The 20,119-nt window shown below is 40.3% G+C and overlaps 1 protein-coding gene across 2 annotated transcripts in view; it reads right to left on the bottom strand.

The window, feature by feature from the left end:
* Positions 1 to 20,119, bottom strand: part of LOC309860995 (uncharacterized protein) — a 65,954-nt gene that overhangs the window by 26,495 nt on the left and 19,340 nt on the right. The window contains exons 5-6 of one of the 2 annotated variants that reach the window (XM_082723391.1): positions 16,582 to 16,741; positions 16,397 to 16,481 (exon numbers count right to left, since the gene is read on the bottom strand). The exons of the other annotated variant lie outside the window; for it this stretch is intronic. Of the exons in view, the coding sequence (XP_082579517.1) occupies positions 16,416 to 16,481; positions 16,582 to 16,741 (226 nt within the window). The 3' untranslated portion in view covers positions 16,397 to 16,415. The remainder of the gene's footprint in view (positions 1 to 16,396; positions 16,482 to 16,581; positions 16,742 to 20,119) is intronic. 2 annotated transcript variants of the gene reach the window in all.

Below are 20,119 nucleotides of genomic sequence, written 5' to 3'. Positions count from 1 at the left end.
AACAGTAAACGTTTGATGATGGATCAAACTGAGAATTTTGCTCTGGACTTGACACCTTTGTAAGATCCATAATAACACTAATCATAATTTTACTAAATATAACACATTTACTGAGGACTCATACTGTAACAATGTGTTTAGTATAGAAAGTCAATTACCTCATTTACAACTTGGAGCTATTAGTTAGGTCAGGGGTTGCCAAACTGGATCCTAGTGCCAAATCTGACCTACCATCTGTTTTTGTAAAAAAAAAAAAAAAAGAAAAAAGGAAAAGAAAAAAAAAGTCGTATTGGAATGCAGTCATATTCATTTACATATAGCATCTCTGACTGCTTTCACCCTACAAAGGCAGAGTCGGGTAGTTGTATCAGATCATGTATTCAGCAAAGCCCAAAATATTTGTTTATTTAGCCTGTTACAGGAAAAGTCTGCCAACTCCTGAAGTAGATGCTATCAATTTTACTTTTATTTTCAGTTGAAAAAAACTAAGGTATCCAGTCTATTGCGGTTGACCGGATTATGTTCTATGATTGTCCTTGACTGACAACAAACAGTTCATGGTCCAAGTTACAAGCATATACCAAAATGACCTTCTCAATGAGAAAGAAGATGTGTAGCTCTTCCTTCTACGCCCCACATCCTGCAGCCAACAGTGAAGTCACAATATGTGAATTTTAGAAAGCTTAAATTAATGGATGAAATTTGGATTTTGAAACATATTAATTCAATCTGAAGAACGGGAAAAATAAAGGGGACAGAGTACATTTATCTTACATATCTGCTCCTCAGAAAGTTCTTCCCTGACAGCCTTCTCTGAAGAACTATGGCAATAAATTCTCAGCCCCTGTCTCTGCATAACCCTGGTTATTTAATTAATAGCACTTCCCACAAATGTTAGCTGTCCAGTTTGTCAACTTGTTGTGTATCTTCTCCAATTTAGATGTAAGTTTCATGAGAACAAGGATTGTATCTGTCTTGTCCATCATGGTATCTCCAATGCCTAGTACTGTTAGTGCTCAAGAATACTTGAAGAATGATAGGCAGAGAAAGAGATGGGGGAAGGATAAGAAAAGAGAATAAGTCATATTCTCAATAGATAAAGACTGGGATAAAAACTTTTGGGGCAAAGGAAAAAAATGAACATAGCAAAGAAAATGCTTGCTTTGCTCTTCTATTGTTTATTGCTATAGAGTAGATAATAGAATAGATAATGGAATAGATGATAGAAAGAAAGAAAATAAGGTATCCTCAAAGAAAGACTACAGAAGGAATAATTTGTGAGCAGTATCATTCCTCTACATATCGATCAATTTCTAAATGAGTCATTTACAAGCAAATTCTTGCATAAAACTATCTTACGATGTAGGGGAAAACAAGAAATAGGGTTCTAAACCTATAATTCCTGAATATTAGAATTTTAAGGGACAAATTTCCATTAAGAGCTAACTAAAATTCAACTACTAAATAGGGTTTTGGTCTAAAACTGAGCAAGAGTAAAATGGTTCAATGAGTCATGAAATTTTATGAAACTGGTAAAAATACTCTATCTAAATAGTAGTCCTTGAATCCAAAATGATGCTATCTTGTTTTCAGAAATAATCCAGTTATCTTTGGGCATCATCAAAAGTTGCAAGTTGCATGTTTGGCAACTTCTACATAGAAAAGTATTGAGAAATTTTTTAAGTGTTTTGAGATTAGAGTCTATGTATGCTACCCCCTGATGTCCTACCACTAACACGGTGCTAAGAATGTCCATCCATGGGGTGCCTGGGTGGCTCAGTGGGTTAAAGCCTCTGCCTGCGGCTCAGGTCATGATCCCAGGGTCCTGCATCGGACTCTCTGCTCAGCAGGGAGTTTGCCTCCCCTCTCTCTCTGACTGCCTCTCTGCCTACTTGTGATCTCTGTCTGTCTAATAAATAAATAAAATCTTTAAAAAAGACATTTGATTAAAAAAAAAGGATGTCCATCCATTCAGCAAATAAATGGGTAAGTATTTCTCAGTACTACTACTCTGTAGCCCATGTTGTCACACATTGGAAGGCATGCCTCCTTCTAGGGTATCCCACTCTCATGGGGAAGGCCGGTAAGCAAACATGCTATTTCTTCAATGCAAGAACCATACAGATATAATCTCAGAGTGCTAAGAGAGGAAGAACTAAATAAACAAGGCTGTGAATGAAGATCACACAACCCACAACAAGCAGAGTCTATTCAATTTGCTACAACAAGGGGTCAGCTACCATTACTCATGTTTGGCAGAGTCTCAAAGGCAGGCAGACCGAATAGCTTTCTAGTGGAGAAGAAGGGAAGGCTTCAGGTACGCCATTACTGGAGGCTACTGGCATGGGGCAGTTGTAGAAGGGCTAACTATGTGATTGGTTAGGAGTTATATATTTGGCTTTCTCCAGTTGCCCCTAAGAAGCAAGGGCAAAAATAAGGAAAGCCGTCAGTTACTGGTCACCTGTACTGACTGCTGCTATGCTGACTCTGTGGATCATTTTTATATATGGTGTAGCCTTTGCTATTCGTGTACTCAATCACTCAAATTCATATGATGGTGACAAAGAATTTAATTAACAAGTTGCACTCCCACTCCAAACAATTTGTACCCCAATTTCCTTCTTCTCTTACAAAGTGAATGTATCTTACATTTTTAAGGCTTCATATAAAAAGAGTCATTTGTTAGTGAAAGCTTGTTTGATTTCCAGAAAGACGAGAGTTATAATACAGAAAGATCAGTGTTACTGCAGAGAAAATTGTAAATCAATAGAGTGGACAATTCAGAAGCTTATAATAAAATTATTTTTTAACCTAAATGAACCTGACACCTCAACTCATAATAGTTATACTAGCATATTAAATGATAACATTTTAAATTTAAAAAGATGTTTATATCTCATTGTGGTTTTGATTTGTATTTCCCTGATGCCGAGTGATATGGAGCACTTTTTCATGTGTCTGTTGGCCATCTGGATGTCTTCTTTGCAGAAATGTCTGTTCATGTCCTCTGCCCATTTCTTGATTGGATTATTTGTTCTTTGGGTGTTGAATTTGCTAAGTTCTTTATAGATTCTGGACACTAGTCCTTTATCTGATATGTCGTTTGCAAATATCTTCTCCCATTCTGTCAGTTATCAATGAGATATCACCTCACACCAGTCAGAATGGCTAAAATCAACAAGTCAGGAATTGACAGATGCTGGCGAGGATGCGGAGAAAGGGGAACCCTCCTCCACTGTTGGTGGGAATGCAAGCTGGTGCAGCCACTCTGGAAAACAGCATGGAGGTTCCTCAAAATGTGGAAAATAGAACTGCCCTATGACCCAGCAATTGCACTATTGGGTATTTACCCTAAAGATACAAAGGGGCACGTGCACCCGAATGTTTATAGCAGCAATGTCCACAATAGCCAAACTATGGAACGAACCTAGATGTCCATCAACAGATGAATGGATCAAGAAGATGTGGTATATATACACAATGGAATACTATGCAGCCATCAAAAGAAATGAAATCTTGCCATTTGCGACAACATGGATGGAACTAGAGTGTATCATGCTTAGCGAAATAAGTCAAGCATAGAATGACAACTATCATATGATCTCCCTGATATGAGGAAGTGGTGATGCAACATGGAGGCTTAAGTGGGTAGGAGAAGAATAAATGAAACAAGATGGGATTGGGAGGGAGACAAACCATTAGTGACTCTTAATCTCACAAAACAAACTGAGGGTTGCTGGGGGGAGGGGGTTTGGGAGAAGGGGGTGGGATTATGAACATTGGGGAGGGTATGCGCTTTGGTGAGTGCTGTGAAGTGTGTAAACCTGGAGATTCACAGACCTGTACCCCTGGGGATAAAAATATATGTTTATAAAAAAAATAAAAAATTAAAAAAAAAAGATGATTATAGTTAACAAAGTAGGATGGTCCACCATCATCTAACAATCATAGTCTCATATATCCCCCTTGTTCCTATAATTTCCTTCTGGAAAACCTTCTGTTTTAGGTGCACAAATCTACATTTGTTTTTTATCTTCATTTATCTTAATTCTCAAAGAAACAAGGATTTACAAAAAGAAGAAGAAGAAGAAGAAGAAGAAGAAGAAGAAGAAGAAGAAGAAGAAGAAGAGGAGGAGGAGGAGGAGGAGGAGGAGGAGGAGGAGGAGGAGGAGGAGGAGGAGGAGGAGGAGGAGGAGGAGGAGGAGGAGGAGGAGCACAACAAAAGCCTTGTCAACTACCTAAAAACTACTTGAGCCCAGATGGTAACATGTAGGGGTATGGGGAAAAACAGTTATATGTACCACACACCCTGTTCCTTGCCTCAAGAATACTTAAAATAGCAAATATTTTGCATTTTTGTTACTGAAGATGTTGCTGAAGGCTGATTTACAAGTGACAAAAATAACGCTCAAATATACTCATAGTGTGCCTTAATGCATGTGTCTTCCTCACCACATATATTTTCTTTCTACTGCTCGTGTTTTAAAATGTAAAACACAATTTAATATAAATTTAATGGATCATATTCAATACAGTTTCCCAATTTTATTTATGAATCGTGCCAGTTTTTGCTGTCTTGCCTCAAATAGACTCCAGGAAATGTGTGACTTGCCACAGCTCAAGAACTTAAATAAAAGCAAATGTAGTCTCTGATGCAAAGTCATACACTTCTCAAGTTATTATAAATTCAGAAGAAAATGATTAGTCTTGCTATTGAACAAAATATACCAGCTCATATTCAATGATCTGAGTTTCTCTATGGAATCACTTTAGGATTGCTATAACGGGGGCTCTTAGCACTGATTATGTCATAACTACAAACCTTTATCTACCTCTAATTATCTCATATCTTCATAGTTCTCCAAAACAAGGATTGTTAACTTCAAGTTCACACATATCCTTGAAGGAGTCCATAAACCCTGAAATTTTATAAGAGGGCATATTATTTTCTTTCTTGGAGAAAGGATGCCCATCTATAATTAGATTTAATAATGTATCAGTGACATCCAGTTGGTTGAGATATTGGGATATATCTAAATCATAAAGAAGCTTATCACATAAACAAAAATTTTTGGGATTTATACTAGATAACCAACCTATTAAAAAAATGGCTTTAGGGGTTTTTGAGGATGTCACTAAGAGGTCTCCTCATACATCTGGTGGTGACATTTCTTCTATCTCTGTACATTTCTTTAAGATTTAGAGACACTGGTCATTTCAAATCATATTCTATTACCATACTGAATGTTAAATTTACCAAAATATTTTCTCTTTAGTGTTAACATAATTTTACATTTATCTTATGTTTTAATTTGATATTTTTCAATTTTAAACAAAGTCATAGATTATTTTCATCTATTTATTCTTCCATTCTTTTACTCTTATCATTAGTACACAGGCAGGGTTCTTTGTTTCCAACAACAGAATCCCTTCTAAGAAGAAATAGATTTATTAAGGGTATTAGGTAGTTTAAAGAATTTCTATCTCAGTCAAGGAACCAAATTTGGATGCTAGACAGAAGGAAAACTGCAATCAGAACAGAAATTCATTATTTTATAGTGAAAACACTACTATGGTTTTGCTAACCACTTAATATGCTATGGATCAAATATCTGACAATTACAACAAACTTGAAACAGATTTTCAGCCACGTGCTCTTCCAGACCTACTCTCAGCCCTTTTCCACTTTGCTCTCTGTCTCAAGAGGCTGGTCTACCAAATTCCATTAACAAGCCAAAGACCCATATGGATTCTTCCTGGATGGACCAGAGCAGATACCAGAAGACTGGAGAGAAAAAGAGCGAGTTTATGACATTTATTCATTTGGGTCCCTCTCTCTTCACGTACGTTGCCTCAGGATGGCTGTTTTCCTCTAGGCAACTTGCACTGCACAATTCTTTCTCCCTCTCTACTCCAGTAGAATATCCATTTTTCATTCTCTTGGGATAGGGTTAGAGGGCATCCCTACTGCTGCTAGACCATGGTTTATTTTTTTTTTAAATATTTTATTTATTTGACAGAGAGAGATCACAAGTAGGTGGAGGGGGGGGGTGGTGCAGGTTCCCTGCTGAGCAGAGAGCCCAATGTGGGGCTCAATCCCAGGAACCTGAGATCATGACCCAAGCTGAAGGCAGAGGCTTAACCCACTGAGCCACCCAGGCGCCCCATAGACCATGGTTCTTGCTGCATTCACTAATATCTTCAGAATACTATAACAGACCTTTACCAATGATGCCTTTATAAATAGACAGAGTGTCCTTTGTTTACCAAAACTTACCAAAACAATAATTGTACTTTTGTTATTAAAGACCTGTTTTATAGCTACTCCAGAAAAATCAGAATCCTCCCCTATAGGATGCTCTATTCCTGCACTCAGCTATACATAACGTGATTTTACTTCCAAATTCCAAATCTCAGCTATAAGTCTGCCTGGGAAATCTCAGATAATATGAAGAATATTAGATGCAAAGAGTTCTGGACCTTTAGTTTTATCTTTTAAGCCTCCACAACTTAAGGGAGTACACCAGAAGGGAATAGAGTGGATATTGCATGAGCCAGCATACCATTATCTACTTCAAACACTGATATTTACACATAAAAATTTATGAAAAGTTGACCAGCTATGAAGTGAGTCACAGTATTTTCTACAACATTTGTCATGTATATACTTTGCCTATATTGCTTTATGCAAATATTTAGATTAGTAATCAACGAGAACAACTCAATAGTAACCCAGGACATGCAAGTATTACCAATAGTATATAAAGCTTAAAAGGTCAGGTAAATATTTGCTCTGTTATTTGTAATCAGAATATATTTTTCATATTTGCAATAAATACAGTTGAAGTTTATTCTACCAAATACATCCTCAAGGATGTAGATATGACACAAGTCCCATTTCCTTTGCAAATTTCAGGGGTGCTGAAAATATTAGACAGTGGAAAGTAGACTGTGGTAAAAAAGCATATGTCCAGGATGTGGCAGATTTTTAAAATGGCCACAATCCTTCATTGGAAGAGTAAGCATCTATTTCCCCAGCCCTAAATATGGATGAGCTTTGTGAATTGCTTTGGCCAATAGGATATAAGCAAACTGTGGCACAAGCAAAGATTTGAAAACTGCTCACACACCGGGACTTGCCTATTTGCCACTCCTGGGATCTCCTGCCACCATCATCATGTGAATAAACCTTGGAAAGCCTGCTAAATAACAAGAGACAAGTGACCCAGTCATACCATCTGTTCAAGTAACTCCAGCCAATCACCAGACAAGTGTGTGAGGCCATCCTGGATAAGCTAGCCCCCAACCAACCTGCCAACTAACAGCAGATACATGAGCTACTAGACCAAGTGAGATAAGCCAAGCCCACCTGGATCAAAAGAGCCACCACAAAGCCCAGCCCAAATTGCAGACCCACCGAACTATAAACTGAAAAAGAAACTAAATAAAAATTTTAGAAGGCTAGTTTTTCAAACCACTAAGTTTTGTGGGATTTTTTTTAACACAAACAAGCTAACTGATATATAAAAAGATACCTAGGAGGGGTGTGCTGCTGTTGACTAACCTAAAAATATATAGCATTGGCTGTAGGACTGTGCAGTAAAGTGAAGCTGGAAAAGCAGTGAGGAAACTTGCAAAGGCTGACTCGTGCTACATAGGGGGAAAGCAAGTGGCAAAACTGTCACCTGCAGTAATACAGAAGACAAAGAATTTACCTGATAAGCTGTGGACATGACAAGATGGCTTCTGACCCCAATGTTGCACCAGGGTAAGGTGAAGGAAGAAAGAGTGATGCTAAAAATAAACTGTTATCAGACAGATTTTGTTTTTTTCAGACAATTTTTTTTTAAAGATTTTTATTTATTTGACAGAGAGAGAGAGAGCGCGCGCACAAGTAGGTAGAGAGATAGGCAGAGAGAGAGAGGGGGGAAGCAGGCTCCCCGCCAAGCAGACACCCCGATGTGGGACTTGATCACAGGACCCTGAGATCATGACCTGAGCTAAAGGCAGAGGCTTAACTCACTGAGCCACCCAGGTACCCCCAGACAGAATTTAAAAGGAAAATAAAGGGGTAGGACAAGTTGGGTTGGAAAACCAAATTGCTTCTCATTTCCAGTATCTCCAACTAGCAAATTATTTTCTTTTTCTTCTTTCTTTTTCTCTTTCTTTTGTTTGTTTCAGAAGTATAATTTAGTGATTCATCACTTACATAAAACAACCATTGCTTTTCAGTACAAATGCTCTCCTTAATGGCTATCACCCATTTAAGCCATCCACCCCCAACCCCCGCCCACCTCCCCTCCAGCAACCCTCAGTTTGCACAATACAGCTAAAATTCTGTCTTCTGGGGGTGCCTGGGTGGCTTAGTGGGCTAAGCCTCTGCCTTTGGCTCAGGTCATAGTTTCAGGGTCCTGGGATAGAGCCCCACGTCTGGCTCTCTGCTCAGTGGGGAGCCTGCTTCCCCCCCCCCCTCTCTGCCTGCCTCTCTGCCTACTTGTGATCTCTCTATCTCTCTCTCTCTGTTAAATAAATAAATAAATTAATTAATTAATATATTTAAATTCTGTCTTTTGGTTTGCCTCTTTTTTTCTTTAATCCCCCCAACCATGTTCATTTCTTTTGTTTCTTAAATTCCATGAGTGAAGTCATATGGTATTTGTCTTTATCTGACTTACTTCACTTAGCATAATACACTCTAGCTCCATCCACATCATAGCACATGGCAAGACTATATTCTTTTTCATGGCCAAGTAATAATCCATTATATATGGCATCTTCTTTATCCATTCATCAGTTGATGGACACTTGGGCAGTTTCCATAGTATGGTTACTACAGACAAAGCTGCTATAAACATCAAGGTGCATGGACCCTTTCAAATCAGCGTCTTTATATCCTTTGGGCACATGAACCTAGTAGTGCAATTGCTGGATCATATGGTGGTCCTGTTTTTAACTTTTTGAGAAACCTCCAAGCAGATTAGTAACAAATAAAGTGAAGAAAAAGATAAGAACAAAGATCAAATCAAGGATCTGTCTGTAAAACCCTTTGTTAAAATCCTGCAAGAGGGGCACCTGGATGGCTCAGTGGGTCAAAGCCTCTGCCTTTGGCTCAGGTCATGATCTCAGGGTCCTGGGATTGAGCCCCCCATGGAGCCTCGCATGGGGCTCTCTGCTCATGGCGAGACTGCTTCTCCCTCTCTGCCTGCCTCTCTGCCTACTTGTGATCTCTGTCTGTCAAATAAATAAATAAATAAATCTTTAAAATCCTGAAAGATTCAAGGAGGTACGAAATGGCCTCTCCAGAGCATACAAAAGGCTTCTGATGGGGCGCCTGGGTGGCCCAGTTGGTTAAGCTACTGCCTTCGGCTCAGGTCATGATGCTGGAGTCCTGGGATCGAGCCCCACATCAGGCTCCCTGCTCAGCAAGGAGTCTGCTTCTCCCACTGACCTCTCTCCTCTCATGGCCTATCTCTCTCTCTCAAATAAATAAATAAAATCTTAAAAAAAAAACAGATTTAAAAAAAAATCTTCTGAGAAGAATAAGGGTGTGGTCACATAAAAGCTTAATCCCCCAAAAGGCATCTATTAAGTCAAGAGAGAGGCAGTCTCAAAACATCTGACATTCTGTACTTTGTTGAATAGAGTAGACTAATGTGGTATATGGAAATCCCACAGGTGTTATGGAAGACATATCAGTAAAAGTACCAGTAGATTAGAGGAAAAGGAACAAAGATTGTTAAAATAAAAGAAAAAAAAATCTTCTGTATCTCAACTACGGGAGGAAGCAAGCTTAGAATGCTACTCAGTTGTAATTGGAGGCCATATTTGTAGGGGAAAAAAACATTTCAGAGGACAGAGCCATAAGCCCAAAGGTTGGAGTCAAGATCCATAGAAAACAGTGACCAAGAAACTACTGCCAAGGAAAAGTTAAGAATTTTGTACTGGGAATCCACTTCTATAGGGAACGGAGTCCTAACCAGGACACATTCCCTGGTGCCAGAGGCAGAAGAACTAAGTGTCTGCCCCGAGGGATTCCAGAATTGCAGAAGTCAGCACCTGCTACCTGCCTCCTGTTCCTCCCTTTTTTGAATGGAAAAGTCACTTATAATTATCCTATCCTTTTCTCCCTTTGTAGGTGAGGCACAGACAATGTATGTTTTTTTTTTTAATTTTTTTTTTTTTAAAGATTTTATTTATTTATTTATTTGATAGAGAGAAATCACAAGTAGACGGAGAGGCAGGCAGAGAGAGAGAGAGAGAGGGAAGCAGGCTCCCTGCCGAGCAGAGAGCCCGATGCGGAACTCGATCCCAGGACCCTGAGATCATGACCTGAGCCGAAGGCAGCGGCTTAACCACTGAGCCACCCAGGCGCCCGACAATGTATGTTTTTATTCACTGTTTTCTTTGGTTCACGACTGCAAGAGGAACACATCTAAGGAGTAACATTCAGATCTTATTTAAATCATGAGATACTGGACCTCCAGCCTAAAACTGGAATTAAATGACACTTCTGGGGAAGAGGTACAGGGATTCTGAAGGTGAGAGGAGAGTGAATTAATTGGGATCAAAGGACAAACTACAGTAGTTTATTAAAACGCAATTATCCCTGTTTCGTTCAAAGGCTTTCCACTTTCCCACCCCTTGAATCTAGGTTGGTCGCGTAATTTGACTTGTAAACGAGACATTAACAAAACTGTTACAGGCGCTTACCTACTTGCTGTTTCTGGGCCTTCTGCCACTGCTGCCATGTGAATACGCCCAGATTAGCCTACTGGTTGATGAGCGACATGTGGCTTAATTGCATTTATACCCCATCTGAGAGTGAGACAGCAATCAAACACGAACTAAGTTACGGAGAATCAGCCTGGCCCCACGTGAACTGCCCTGTGACAGCTGAGGAATTAGAAAGCCCAGCCCTGTTCAGCCAAGTCCGACCTTAAAAAACAGCCTGGCACAAACTGACAAACTAAACAAAAAGATGTTTTTTTAAGTCACTCTGTTCATCACACTGGCTTGTTACACAGCAAAGGCAAACCCATAGACAAGACTAATCTATTTCCACGTAGACATCTGGATGTCATCTCGAAAGAACGACATGAAAAGTCTCCTGTACCTCCTATTGAGAAGTCTGGAAATCTAGGATTACTGACGATTAGGCGTTATGTTTGTTTGCTAAAGAGAAGACATTTTCTCGGAAAAAGCTGAAACTTACTTTTAAACTATGTCCATGCTACCTCAGGAAGGACTGTCTTAAAAACTAAAGAAAATAGATTATTACATGGGTAAAAAGAAGCTTCAAATCAGAGTTGAAATTGCATTTATACCCCATAGAACCCAGAGTTCGATAGGGGGAAGGGTGATCATGGGGAGGACATGACCTCTGGTTGACCTGCTTGCTGGCCCAGGGAATCAGAGAGTCCTCACTGCTCTCCTGTCCTTGACATGTATATTTTGCCCACCCTTCCCACAGTGGGAGCCATTTCCAAGGACACAGACTTGGGAGAGCAGTATGTTATTAGAACATCTGCACTGTATTCATGACTTAACCAATTTGAGATCTCTGTATAAACTTGTTAGATTTGGGGGGGCACCTGGGTGGCTCAGTGGGTTAAAGCCTCTGCCTTCGGCTCAGGTCATGATCTCAGGTCCTGGGATCAAATCCCGCATCGAGCCCCACATCAGGCGCTCTGCTCAGCAGAAGCCAGCTCCCCCCGCCCCCGCCGCCTGCCTCTCTGCCTACTTGTGATATTTTTTAAAAATACCAATTACATGTAAAGTATTGCGCTTGACATCTTAGAAAACACAAAAGGTGTTGTATCTAACAATTGCCCCCAAAGACCATACACTTAATTGGAAGAAGAAGGTATTTACTTATTAAAAAGCAAAGTAATGTTAACACGTAATATTCAACATCACATAGGTCAGTGCTGAATGGTGAAGAGTATAGGTTTTGGAGTCATACTGCTGAAATCTGATCCCAGGTACCTCATTTATCTGCTGTATTTTTTTTTTTTTTAACATTTCTGGGGCAATCCCTTACATACCTATGCACAAAATAGGTGTTTCAAAGTACCTATCTCATAGATTATTACAGAGAATTAATATATACCAAGTGCCTACAACAGTTTAAATGTTAGCAAAGTGCTAAGCACACAGGAAATGTTACATAAGTGCTATGTATCTAAATGTAGACAGTAAATGGCTAGGAATAATTAGCGACTCCACATGAACTGCTCTGAGAAGAGACAAATCACAGCCACCTCTAGAAAAGAAGTCAGCCAACTTCCTGGCTTTCATTTCATACTCCATCTGTTTATCGGTTTTCAGAATTGGACAAAGTTTGTGAAAAGTTTTGTTTCCTTGAATATTCAAATTCAGTATTTTATATTAGGGATGAATTTTAATGACAAGGGAATAAGGGCATCTTAATCAGAACCCACATGTTGAGCCTGCCCTGCTTGCAGATGGCTGTGGGAATCAATAAAGCTACAGCAGGTACATTAGTGTGGAAATATGCATGTGAACTCGATCTGTGCAGAACACTAGTGCATCTCTCCTATGATACTGACATATAACATGCGTCGAGTGAACACTCTTAAAATAAATTAATGAACACATTCAAAGTAGTTTTAAATGTAAAATACTCAAGGCAGTATCAAAATGCAAAAGGCGGGGCGCCTGGGTGGCTCAGTGGGTTAAGCCTCTGCCTTCGGCCCAGGTAATGATCCCAGGATCCTGGGATCAAGCCCTGAATCATGCTCTCTGCTCAGCAGGAAGCCTACTTCCCTTCCTCTCTCTCTGCCTGCTTCTCTGCCTACTTGTGATCTCTGTCTGTCGAATAAATAAAGAAAATCTTTAAAAAAGAAATACAAAACTAAGTAGATACTGTTGTTCAGATGAGTTTTCCTTCTTTTTTTTTTTTTTTTTTTTTTTTTTTTGGTCTGCATATACATACAAAGTTCTACAGGTAAAAAATAATAATAATTCATCTCAAACTGTTAGAGATTACATTCATGTAATACTAGATTTTAGGTCGCCAGTATTTTTCTTTTTGAAGTTATTTGGGGTCCAACAGTTTTTAATGCCATGAGTCTTACAAGTGATTTTCTGTGGAGACACCTGGGTGGCTCAGTCAGTTAAGCTTCTGCCTTTGACTCAGGTCACCTTTGGCTCAGGTCATGTTCCTGGGGTCCTGAGATGGAGCTCTGCGTCGGGCTCCCTGAAGGGAGTCTGCTTGTCCCTCGCCCTCTGCCCAGATCCCCCATCTCCCAGCTCATGCTCTCTCTCTCTCTCGCCCTCTCTATAATAAATAGAATCTTTTTTTTTTTTTTTTTAAAGTGACTTTCAGAGAAAGCATACAGCACTTGGTCTTGGTTTTAAAGTGTGTTCTCTGAAGGGCAGCATCAGCATCTCCTGAGTGTTTGTTAAAGTTGCAAATTCTCAGGCCCCATCCCTGACCTGTTGAATCTGAAATTCTGGAAGTGGGAGCAGCAATGTGTTTTACTGAAGTCTGTAGATGCTTCTGTCACATGCTAAATTGGGAGAATCCTGGGGTATAGCAATTTTGTGTTCCTCACTCACTCTTCTAAAGAAATGATACTGTTCTGTCTTCAAAGAAACACAATTCTCGGGTTATTTGAGGAAATTATTCCAATATCACAAAAATCAAAATACAAAAAGGCAAAGCCCACTCTTCTTTTCTGAAAACAATGGAGCAGAACTGTTCTACCAGGGAAATTTTTTCATACACTTGGGCAGTACTTTTTTTATAATACATAGCTTATGCTAAATGTATTTTTGTTCTTTATTTTAGAAACTGTTGACTTAGTGAAGAGAACAAGAAATATCACATAGTACAAAGTGTAAAAGTCACCAAAGAAAAAAAGACAAAAACTAAATAAAGGTTGAAGAAAAGGTTAATGCTGAATTTCATTTCAAATACATAAAAATTAACAAAGACATGAAATTCATCTAAAGAGGAGGCACTTGCATAGAATAAAAAATAATTTAGATGTAAAATGGAAGAAATGATTTTCCCAACTTGACTTCCATTCAGAGACATACTTGTAAATTAAAAGTAGAGATTAGGGGGGAAAAAAAGGCAGAGTGGGAGGTGGTGGCTCCTGGTTGGTTCAGTCAGTTGACCATACAACTCTTGATCTTGGGGTTGTGAGTTTGAGCCCCACATTGTGTGTAAAGGCTGCTTAAAAATAAAACCATTAAGGGGAACCTGGATGGCTCATTTGGTTAAGCAGCTGCTTCCTGATTTTGGCTCAGGTTATGATCTCAGGGTCCTGGGATCGATCCTCCTCTTGGGCTCTGCAGTCTGAGGGAGTCTGCTTGAGGATTCTCTCTCTCTCCCAAAGCCCCTGCCCCAACTCACACATAAAGGCTTTCTCTCTGTCCCTCAAATTTTAAAATTATCTTACAAAATAAAATAAAAAATCTTTAAGAAGAAAAAAAAACACAAAAAGGAATTGAGAATCACAGTCTTAAAATACTGCCAAGGCACTGTCTAAACTATTCTATTTAATGGTAATTGAGTATAGGGAACAGTGTATAGGGAACTGCACTATATTATAATTATATAATTATAATTTAGTTGAATATCGCTCTGGTTTTCACAGAGGACACAATCTGCTGGAAAAAAAAAACATAACCACATTGCAATGAAAGTGCATGTTAAAAGCACTAGGGAGTAAACAGAAATTTCATTCCAACATGGAGAGTTATAACACCACGGTCTCAGGACAAATTCTGTAGGCAGTTTTTCTCAGCTAGGCCACAAAAACAGAGCTCCAGGGAGACAAATGATGTTGGTACAGGTCTAGTACCGTGCCTCAAGTACAGGAGGTACTCTGCAAACAGTTGTTATTCAACCTTACAGTAAATTCTCTTATGTTTACTTCCATCTTTCCTTGGAAATACTGGCTCCTTACGTAGCTGTATTCATGGACCAAAGAAAAGGAGTTAGTGGACAAGAAAAAGTAAAGACACAAGTGGCAATGACAGCAACAACAAAGACTGTGCATTGTAAATGGCTTTCAGTGAGAAACAATGAGAGACTATGGGACACACAATAATGAAACTATTAGTATAAATCAGTGTACCGGGAGAATTTATTGAACTCCAATAGTACGTAAAACTCTAGAACATGTTATCATGCACTGTTAGGGGACACAAAAACCTGCAAGGCTGGGACTGTGTGTCTGCTGAACGAGAGGATAAGACATGTGTAAGAAGTATATGAAAACTGAATACGAGGTGATAAGTGCCCATTTTATGGGGGACAATGAAGACTACAGGGTCAAGATCAATGAAACGAGAGATTTATATTGGCAGGTGGTTTGGGAGTTTTCTAGGTTGGATTGGGATTCCTTGTTATGCTGAATTTTTAGGATAAAATCATTTTTTTTCTTAGAGTTTATTTATTAGAGAGAGAGTGCCCGCATATGTTGGGGGAGGGGCAGAAAGAGTGGGAGAAGCAGGCTCCCCACTGAGCAGGGAGCCTGAGGCGGGCTGATCCCAGGATTCTGAGATCATGATCTGAGCCAAAGGCAGACATTTAATCAACTAAGCCACCCAGGCACCCCTGGGATAAAATCATTACCTCTGTGGCTTCTCCCATTTCCAATTTCTTCCCATGCTCCTTAAACCCCAAATGTCGAAAAGCTCACAGTACTAAGGTGAAAGGTATATGATGGGGAAAATTATGAAAATAGTAAATGAGGAGAGAAAGGGATATCATCCGTTATCCTTGGCAAGAAACAACCAACCAAATAAGTGGGTAAGGGCCAAGCCAGAGGAGGAAGGCAGGAGGAGATTATACTCTACAAGACATCAATGGTTCTTAGTAAAAACAAAACCCAAATCTACAGAACTAACTGCAATTGCCACCTAGTTTTCCAGTGGAACTGTATTTTTTTTCCTACTAACTCACATTCACATATCCTGAATGGTTTAAGAAATGATTTTACATGCATTCTATTATTAATTCGCACAGCAAATAAAGATATCTCCTAACTATATTTAATACCAGAAAAGGAACGTTCCAACAGAGGAGTAACACTCACTACTCAATAGTACCAGCAGCACCAACCGTGCAATCAGTGTTTTCCTGTCTACCTGGACGATCTCCCTGGCCCAGCTGGTGAGTCCTAAGACCTGTATATTATTCTATGGGTTTCTGATGTCAATACTTCAAACCAATACTATAAGGAGAGAAGGACACTCTGGGTCAGCCCAGAAAAGACAATAGCGTTTCCACTTCTCTCTCTCTTTCTCTCCAGCATCCCAACTCCATGGTCTGAGGAATTCTGGCCATATGCAGAAGCCATATAGAATTGTTCTAGAAGACGGTCCCATTGGTCTCCCAGCAGACACCCAGCGTCCTCACCAGATGCTTGAGGGAGCTTTCACCAGGCTCTGACAGCGACATAACAGAGCCTGAGCAGTAATAGGCGAGTTGAATGCAGGCAGCCCTCAGAGCCAAAAAAGCGAAAAAGTGTTACTGTTTTAAGTTATTAAGCTTTAAGGCAATTTGTTGTACAGAAAAATAACAACCAGCAACTCATTTTTTACCTGAGTTGTTTCTTTAGAGAAGGCAATTAGTTCAATTTGTAGGCTCTCTGTGTGAAGCCAGCCAGGAGATAAATATGTAGCACCTGGTCGGGTCTGAGACCTCGTTGTGCAGACAGCTACATCATTTGGGGACCCAGTGCCAAATGAAAATGTGGGGCCCCTTGTGCAGAAAGCAGGAAAGAAGTGCTGTTACTTATAAATAAAATGCCTCCTCCTTCCTGTTACAGTCTGTATCTGTTTGCTTTTGTTGTTCCATGGCATTTTCAGAAGAGCCTAATTTACATTTTAAATTTTGAACATTTTTTTCTTTTTTTTAACTCTTCATCTTTTATTACGCAATGCTCATTTCAAAGGCAAATAAATATCCAAAGACTTAACTTATGGGTGGAATCACCAGGATTACAATTCATATTACTGCGATTCCCACCCAAAGGGTACCACAAGCCCACCAAGGGAGAGCAATACAAGCCAGATTCAGAAAATCTGGAATGTGAGAGTGAGAACCTATCCTTAGGGACAGAGCCAGCCTAGGGAGCGCTCTGCGATGTAAGGACTGTGGCATGAGGGTGGACCCTCACAGGTGGCACAAGCCTGAGACCGTCAAGCAACGGAGACTGCACCCGTGCTCACTGAGCCTGCACAGGTGCTCACTGAGCCTGCGGCAGACAGACACAGGAATGATGCCTCAGAGGGCACAGGGTCTGGAGAAGTCAAGTTCCGTGTCTCACTGCTCGGTGGGCTGTTCCACCAGGATAGATGGGCCACCCCCGAGGATATTTAAACCTTTGTCCTGAGAGGCACTCAAACCTCCACGAGTTGTGGGCACCAAGCCAGTTTCAGCAACCAGCGGATGGACCACTGGGTAAGTGCTGCTAGTCCGGGGTGGGAACTGTTGATGTTCTAACAGGTTCTAGTTACTGTAAGGGCATACATCCACCCTGAGCTTCCCTGCACCCATGACCACGCTCCTGTTGGGGAAAGGCTGGTAGAGGTTACGGGGTGGGGAGTGGGGAAAAGGAGGCTGCAGGGGCCAAGATGCCAGAAAATCAGGGAGCTAGGAAGCAGGGACAACCATCCAGGGAGGCTTCAGAGGAGTTGGGTGGCTGTGAGGCTCCAGGGCCCCATGCTTGCTCCATTGTCCCCTAAGACTTGCAAACCCTGAAAGCAACATGCAGTGTGTGCCATTGGGAAGGGAAACAGTCAGTAAGAAGTTATACATGTAATTAATATCATAACAGAAGTCCAAGGTGCAATGGGGGCCAGTGGAGCTGGGGGGGAGGGGTCATCTTTGAAGTATGTAGAAAGACTACCCCTCTTTCAGATGCGACCAGAAGGAGGAGCTTGTTTCCTGGTATCTTGCTTTGTGGGAGGGACAGGAGCAAGGTTGAGCAGGGACATGGTTGAAAGGGCAGAAGAAGGGAAGGGCATTTCTAGCAGAAACAAGAAGCATGGACCACAGTACTGTCTCTTGAACAGAAGCTACTTTTGTAAGTAACACAAACCCAATGCTCACATACTTAGGAGGAAAAAAGCAGGTTCTGCCTGACAAGAGAATGTGACGACTCTAAAATGCAAACCAGGAGCACTGTCTCAGAAGAACAGAGGAGAAGAATAGAGACAAAACAAGTGTTCTTCCCAAACGCAGAGTCTGAAATGAGGACACACATGCGACCAGTCCTTCTGGAAGTTATTGCAGAAAGCGCCGTGTGGAAATGGGGATGTAAGGCGGAAAAAGAAAGATAAGTAATGAAGTTAGTTTTGCTCTGTGGGTAACTGCCACTTACCCCCCTTCAGCGTGGAGATACAGGACAGAAACCCCCCTCAGAGTTGTCTCCTGTGTGTAAGTAAGGAAGCTCTGGTGTTTTCACAAACTCCCATCCTTCATCAGTGAGGCATTGCCCCAGGGGAGCTAACAGTTCCCCAGCACTGTTGGTCTGTGGCACGTGTGGCAACAGCACACTGCCAGGACCCAGAAATGCCTCTAGCAGAGACCAGGGGTGCTGCTGGCATCCCTCCTGTAGGTGAACTTCTGGGCAGGTGGAGGAGGTGAGGGTGGGCCACTGCTGCCCACCCCTCTGACTGAACTGTTCCCTTAGCTGAGGTAAGGAAATGTAAATGAGAACAGCAGAAAATTCTGAAGAAAACCAGGACCTAAAAAGGGAGAGATACAGGGGTAGCTGGTGCTTCCTTGTTCTCCAATGAAAGTCATGGAATCACAGAGTTTTAGTGTTCAGTATTTCAACCACCACCTTTCATGACAAAACTGTGTTTGCCAAGGGCTAAGTGCCTTGTCAAGAATTTCACAGCCATTATGGGCATGAGTCTTCTCACATTTGTTTCAGCCTACTTTCTACTATTACACACCTGTTCGCAAACATGGCTTTCACCTTGAGAAGAAACAAAAAGAATAAATGGGGATGGCATGATCATCTTCATGCAGACAGGACATAAGCAGCTACTGGAGAGTGGGTTTACAAGGGAAGCCAAAACAGCAGCCAGATGAGAAGACCTCCACCTTCCTGAAATACCCGTAAATATTTATCCCCAAGAACTCACCCTTTCTCCATCTTCATATCCTCTACAATTCTGGAGAACTAGAAGTAACGGAAAATGTTTCACAGAATATTGCTAATGTGCCTTATAAGTACACTGAGGTACATAACACACAAATAAGGAATACGAGATTTTCGCTACTTTAGAAATAAAGAGTGAGACTGAATTATTGAGGGTAGTCAGGTATCAGTAATCTTCCAAGTAATAAGTTAGCATATGCCAGAGGAACAAAACACTACAAAGCCCAGATACATCACGGGCTTCTAAGAAATGACTTAACGAGCTAAAAAAATCAAAAGTAACACAATATTTAATCATTTATAGAAGGACAATGTTCTTGGAACTGTCCTTTAATAGCAGTCTAAAATTATATCCCCTAATGTAAGAACATGGTTTTGGCCACTGGAGTGGTTCTGTAGGCACAATGATTTATCCAGGGAGCAAAAAAAGATTTGAAGTAGTAAAACCTTAAATTTGAAAGGTTATCTTCTCTGCCTGGACAATACCTATATATGAGGGCCAAAATATAACTTGAACAAATAATAGAATATCTACAAATTAAGGACACACTGTAAAGTGACCAAAATTTTTAAAAATAAGGTGAGTACAATTTTTCTTTAACAATACTGACTACATCCCTGAGGGCACATGTAAGAGTAAGTCACTGTAATCACTACCATGAGCAATCTTAAAAAAGAAAAATGCTACAGAGAAGTTATTTTAATGGTAGTTAAGTCTTTTAGAGACACAGGTAAGCTTCTGACATATATTTCAACTGTCCCTAAAAACTTCCCAAAATGATACACCATGCCCAAATCTTTCTATTTAAACAGCTTCAAAAGATCACAGTCAATCTCACACAGCTCATATATTTTTTTAATTCAACTTTTGTCAAATTGATTTATGATTCTGAATTGGACTTATGTCAATTTGATTTATGATTCTGCTCTCGGTCGATGCTATGCGTACTTACTATAACTGAGTT

Source organism: Mustela nivalis (genome assembly GCF_964662115.1).
Source record: "Mustela nivalis genome assembly, chromosome: 3".
Taxonomy (NCBI): domain Eukaryota; kingdom Metazoa; phylum Chordata; class Mammalia; order Carnivora; family Mustelidae; genus Mustela; species Mustela nivalis.
Note: the sequence above shows the minus strand (reverse complement) of the source record. Positions and strands in the feature narration are given on the sequence as shown.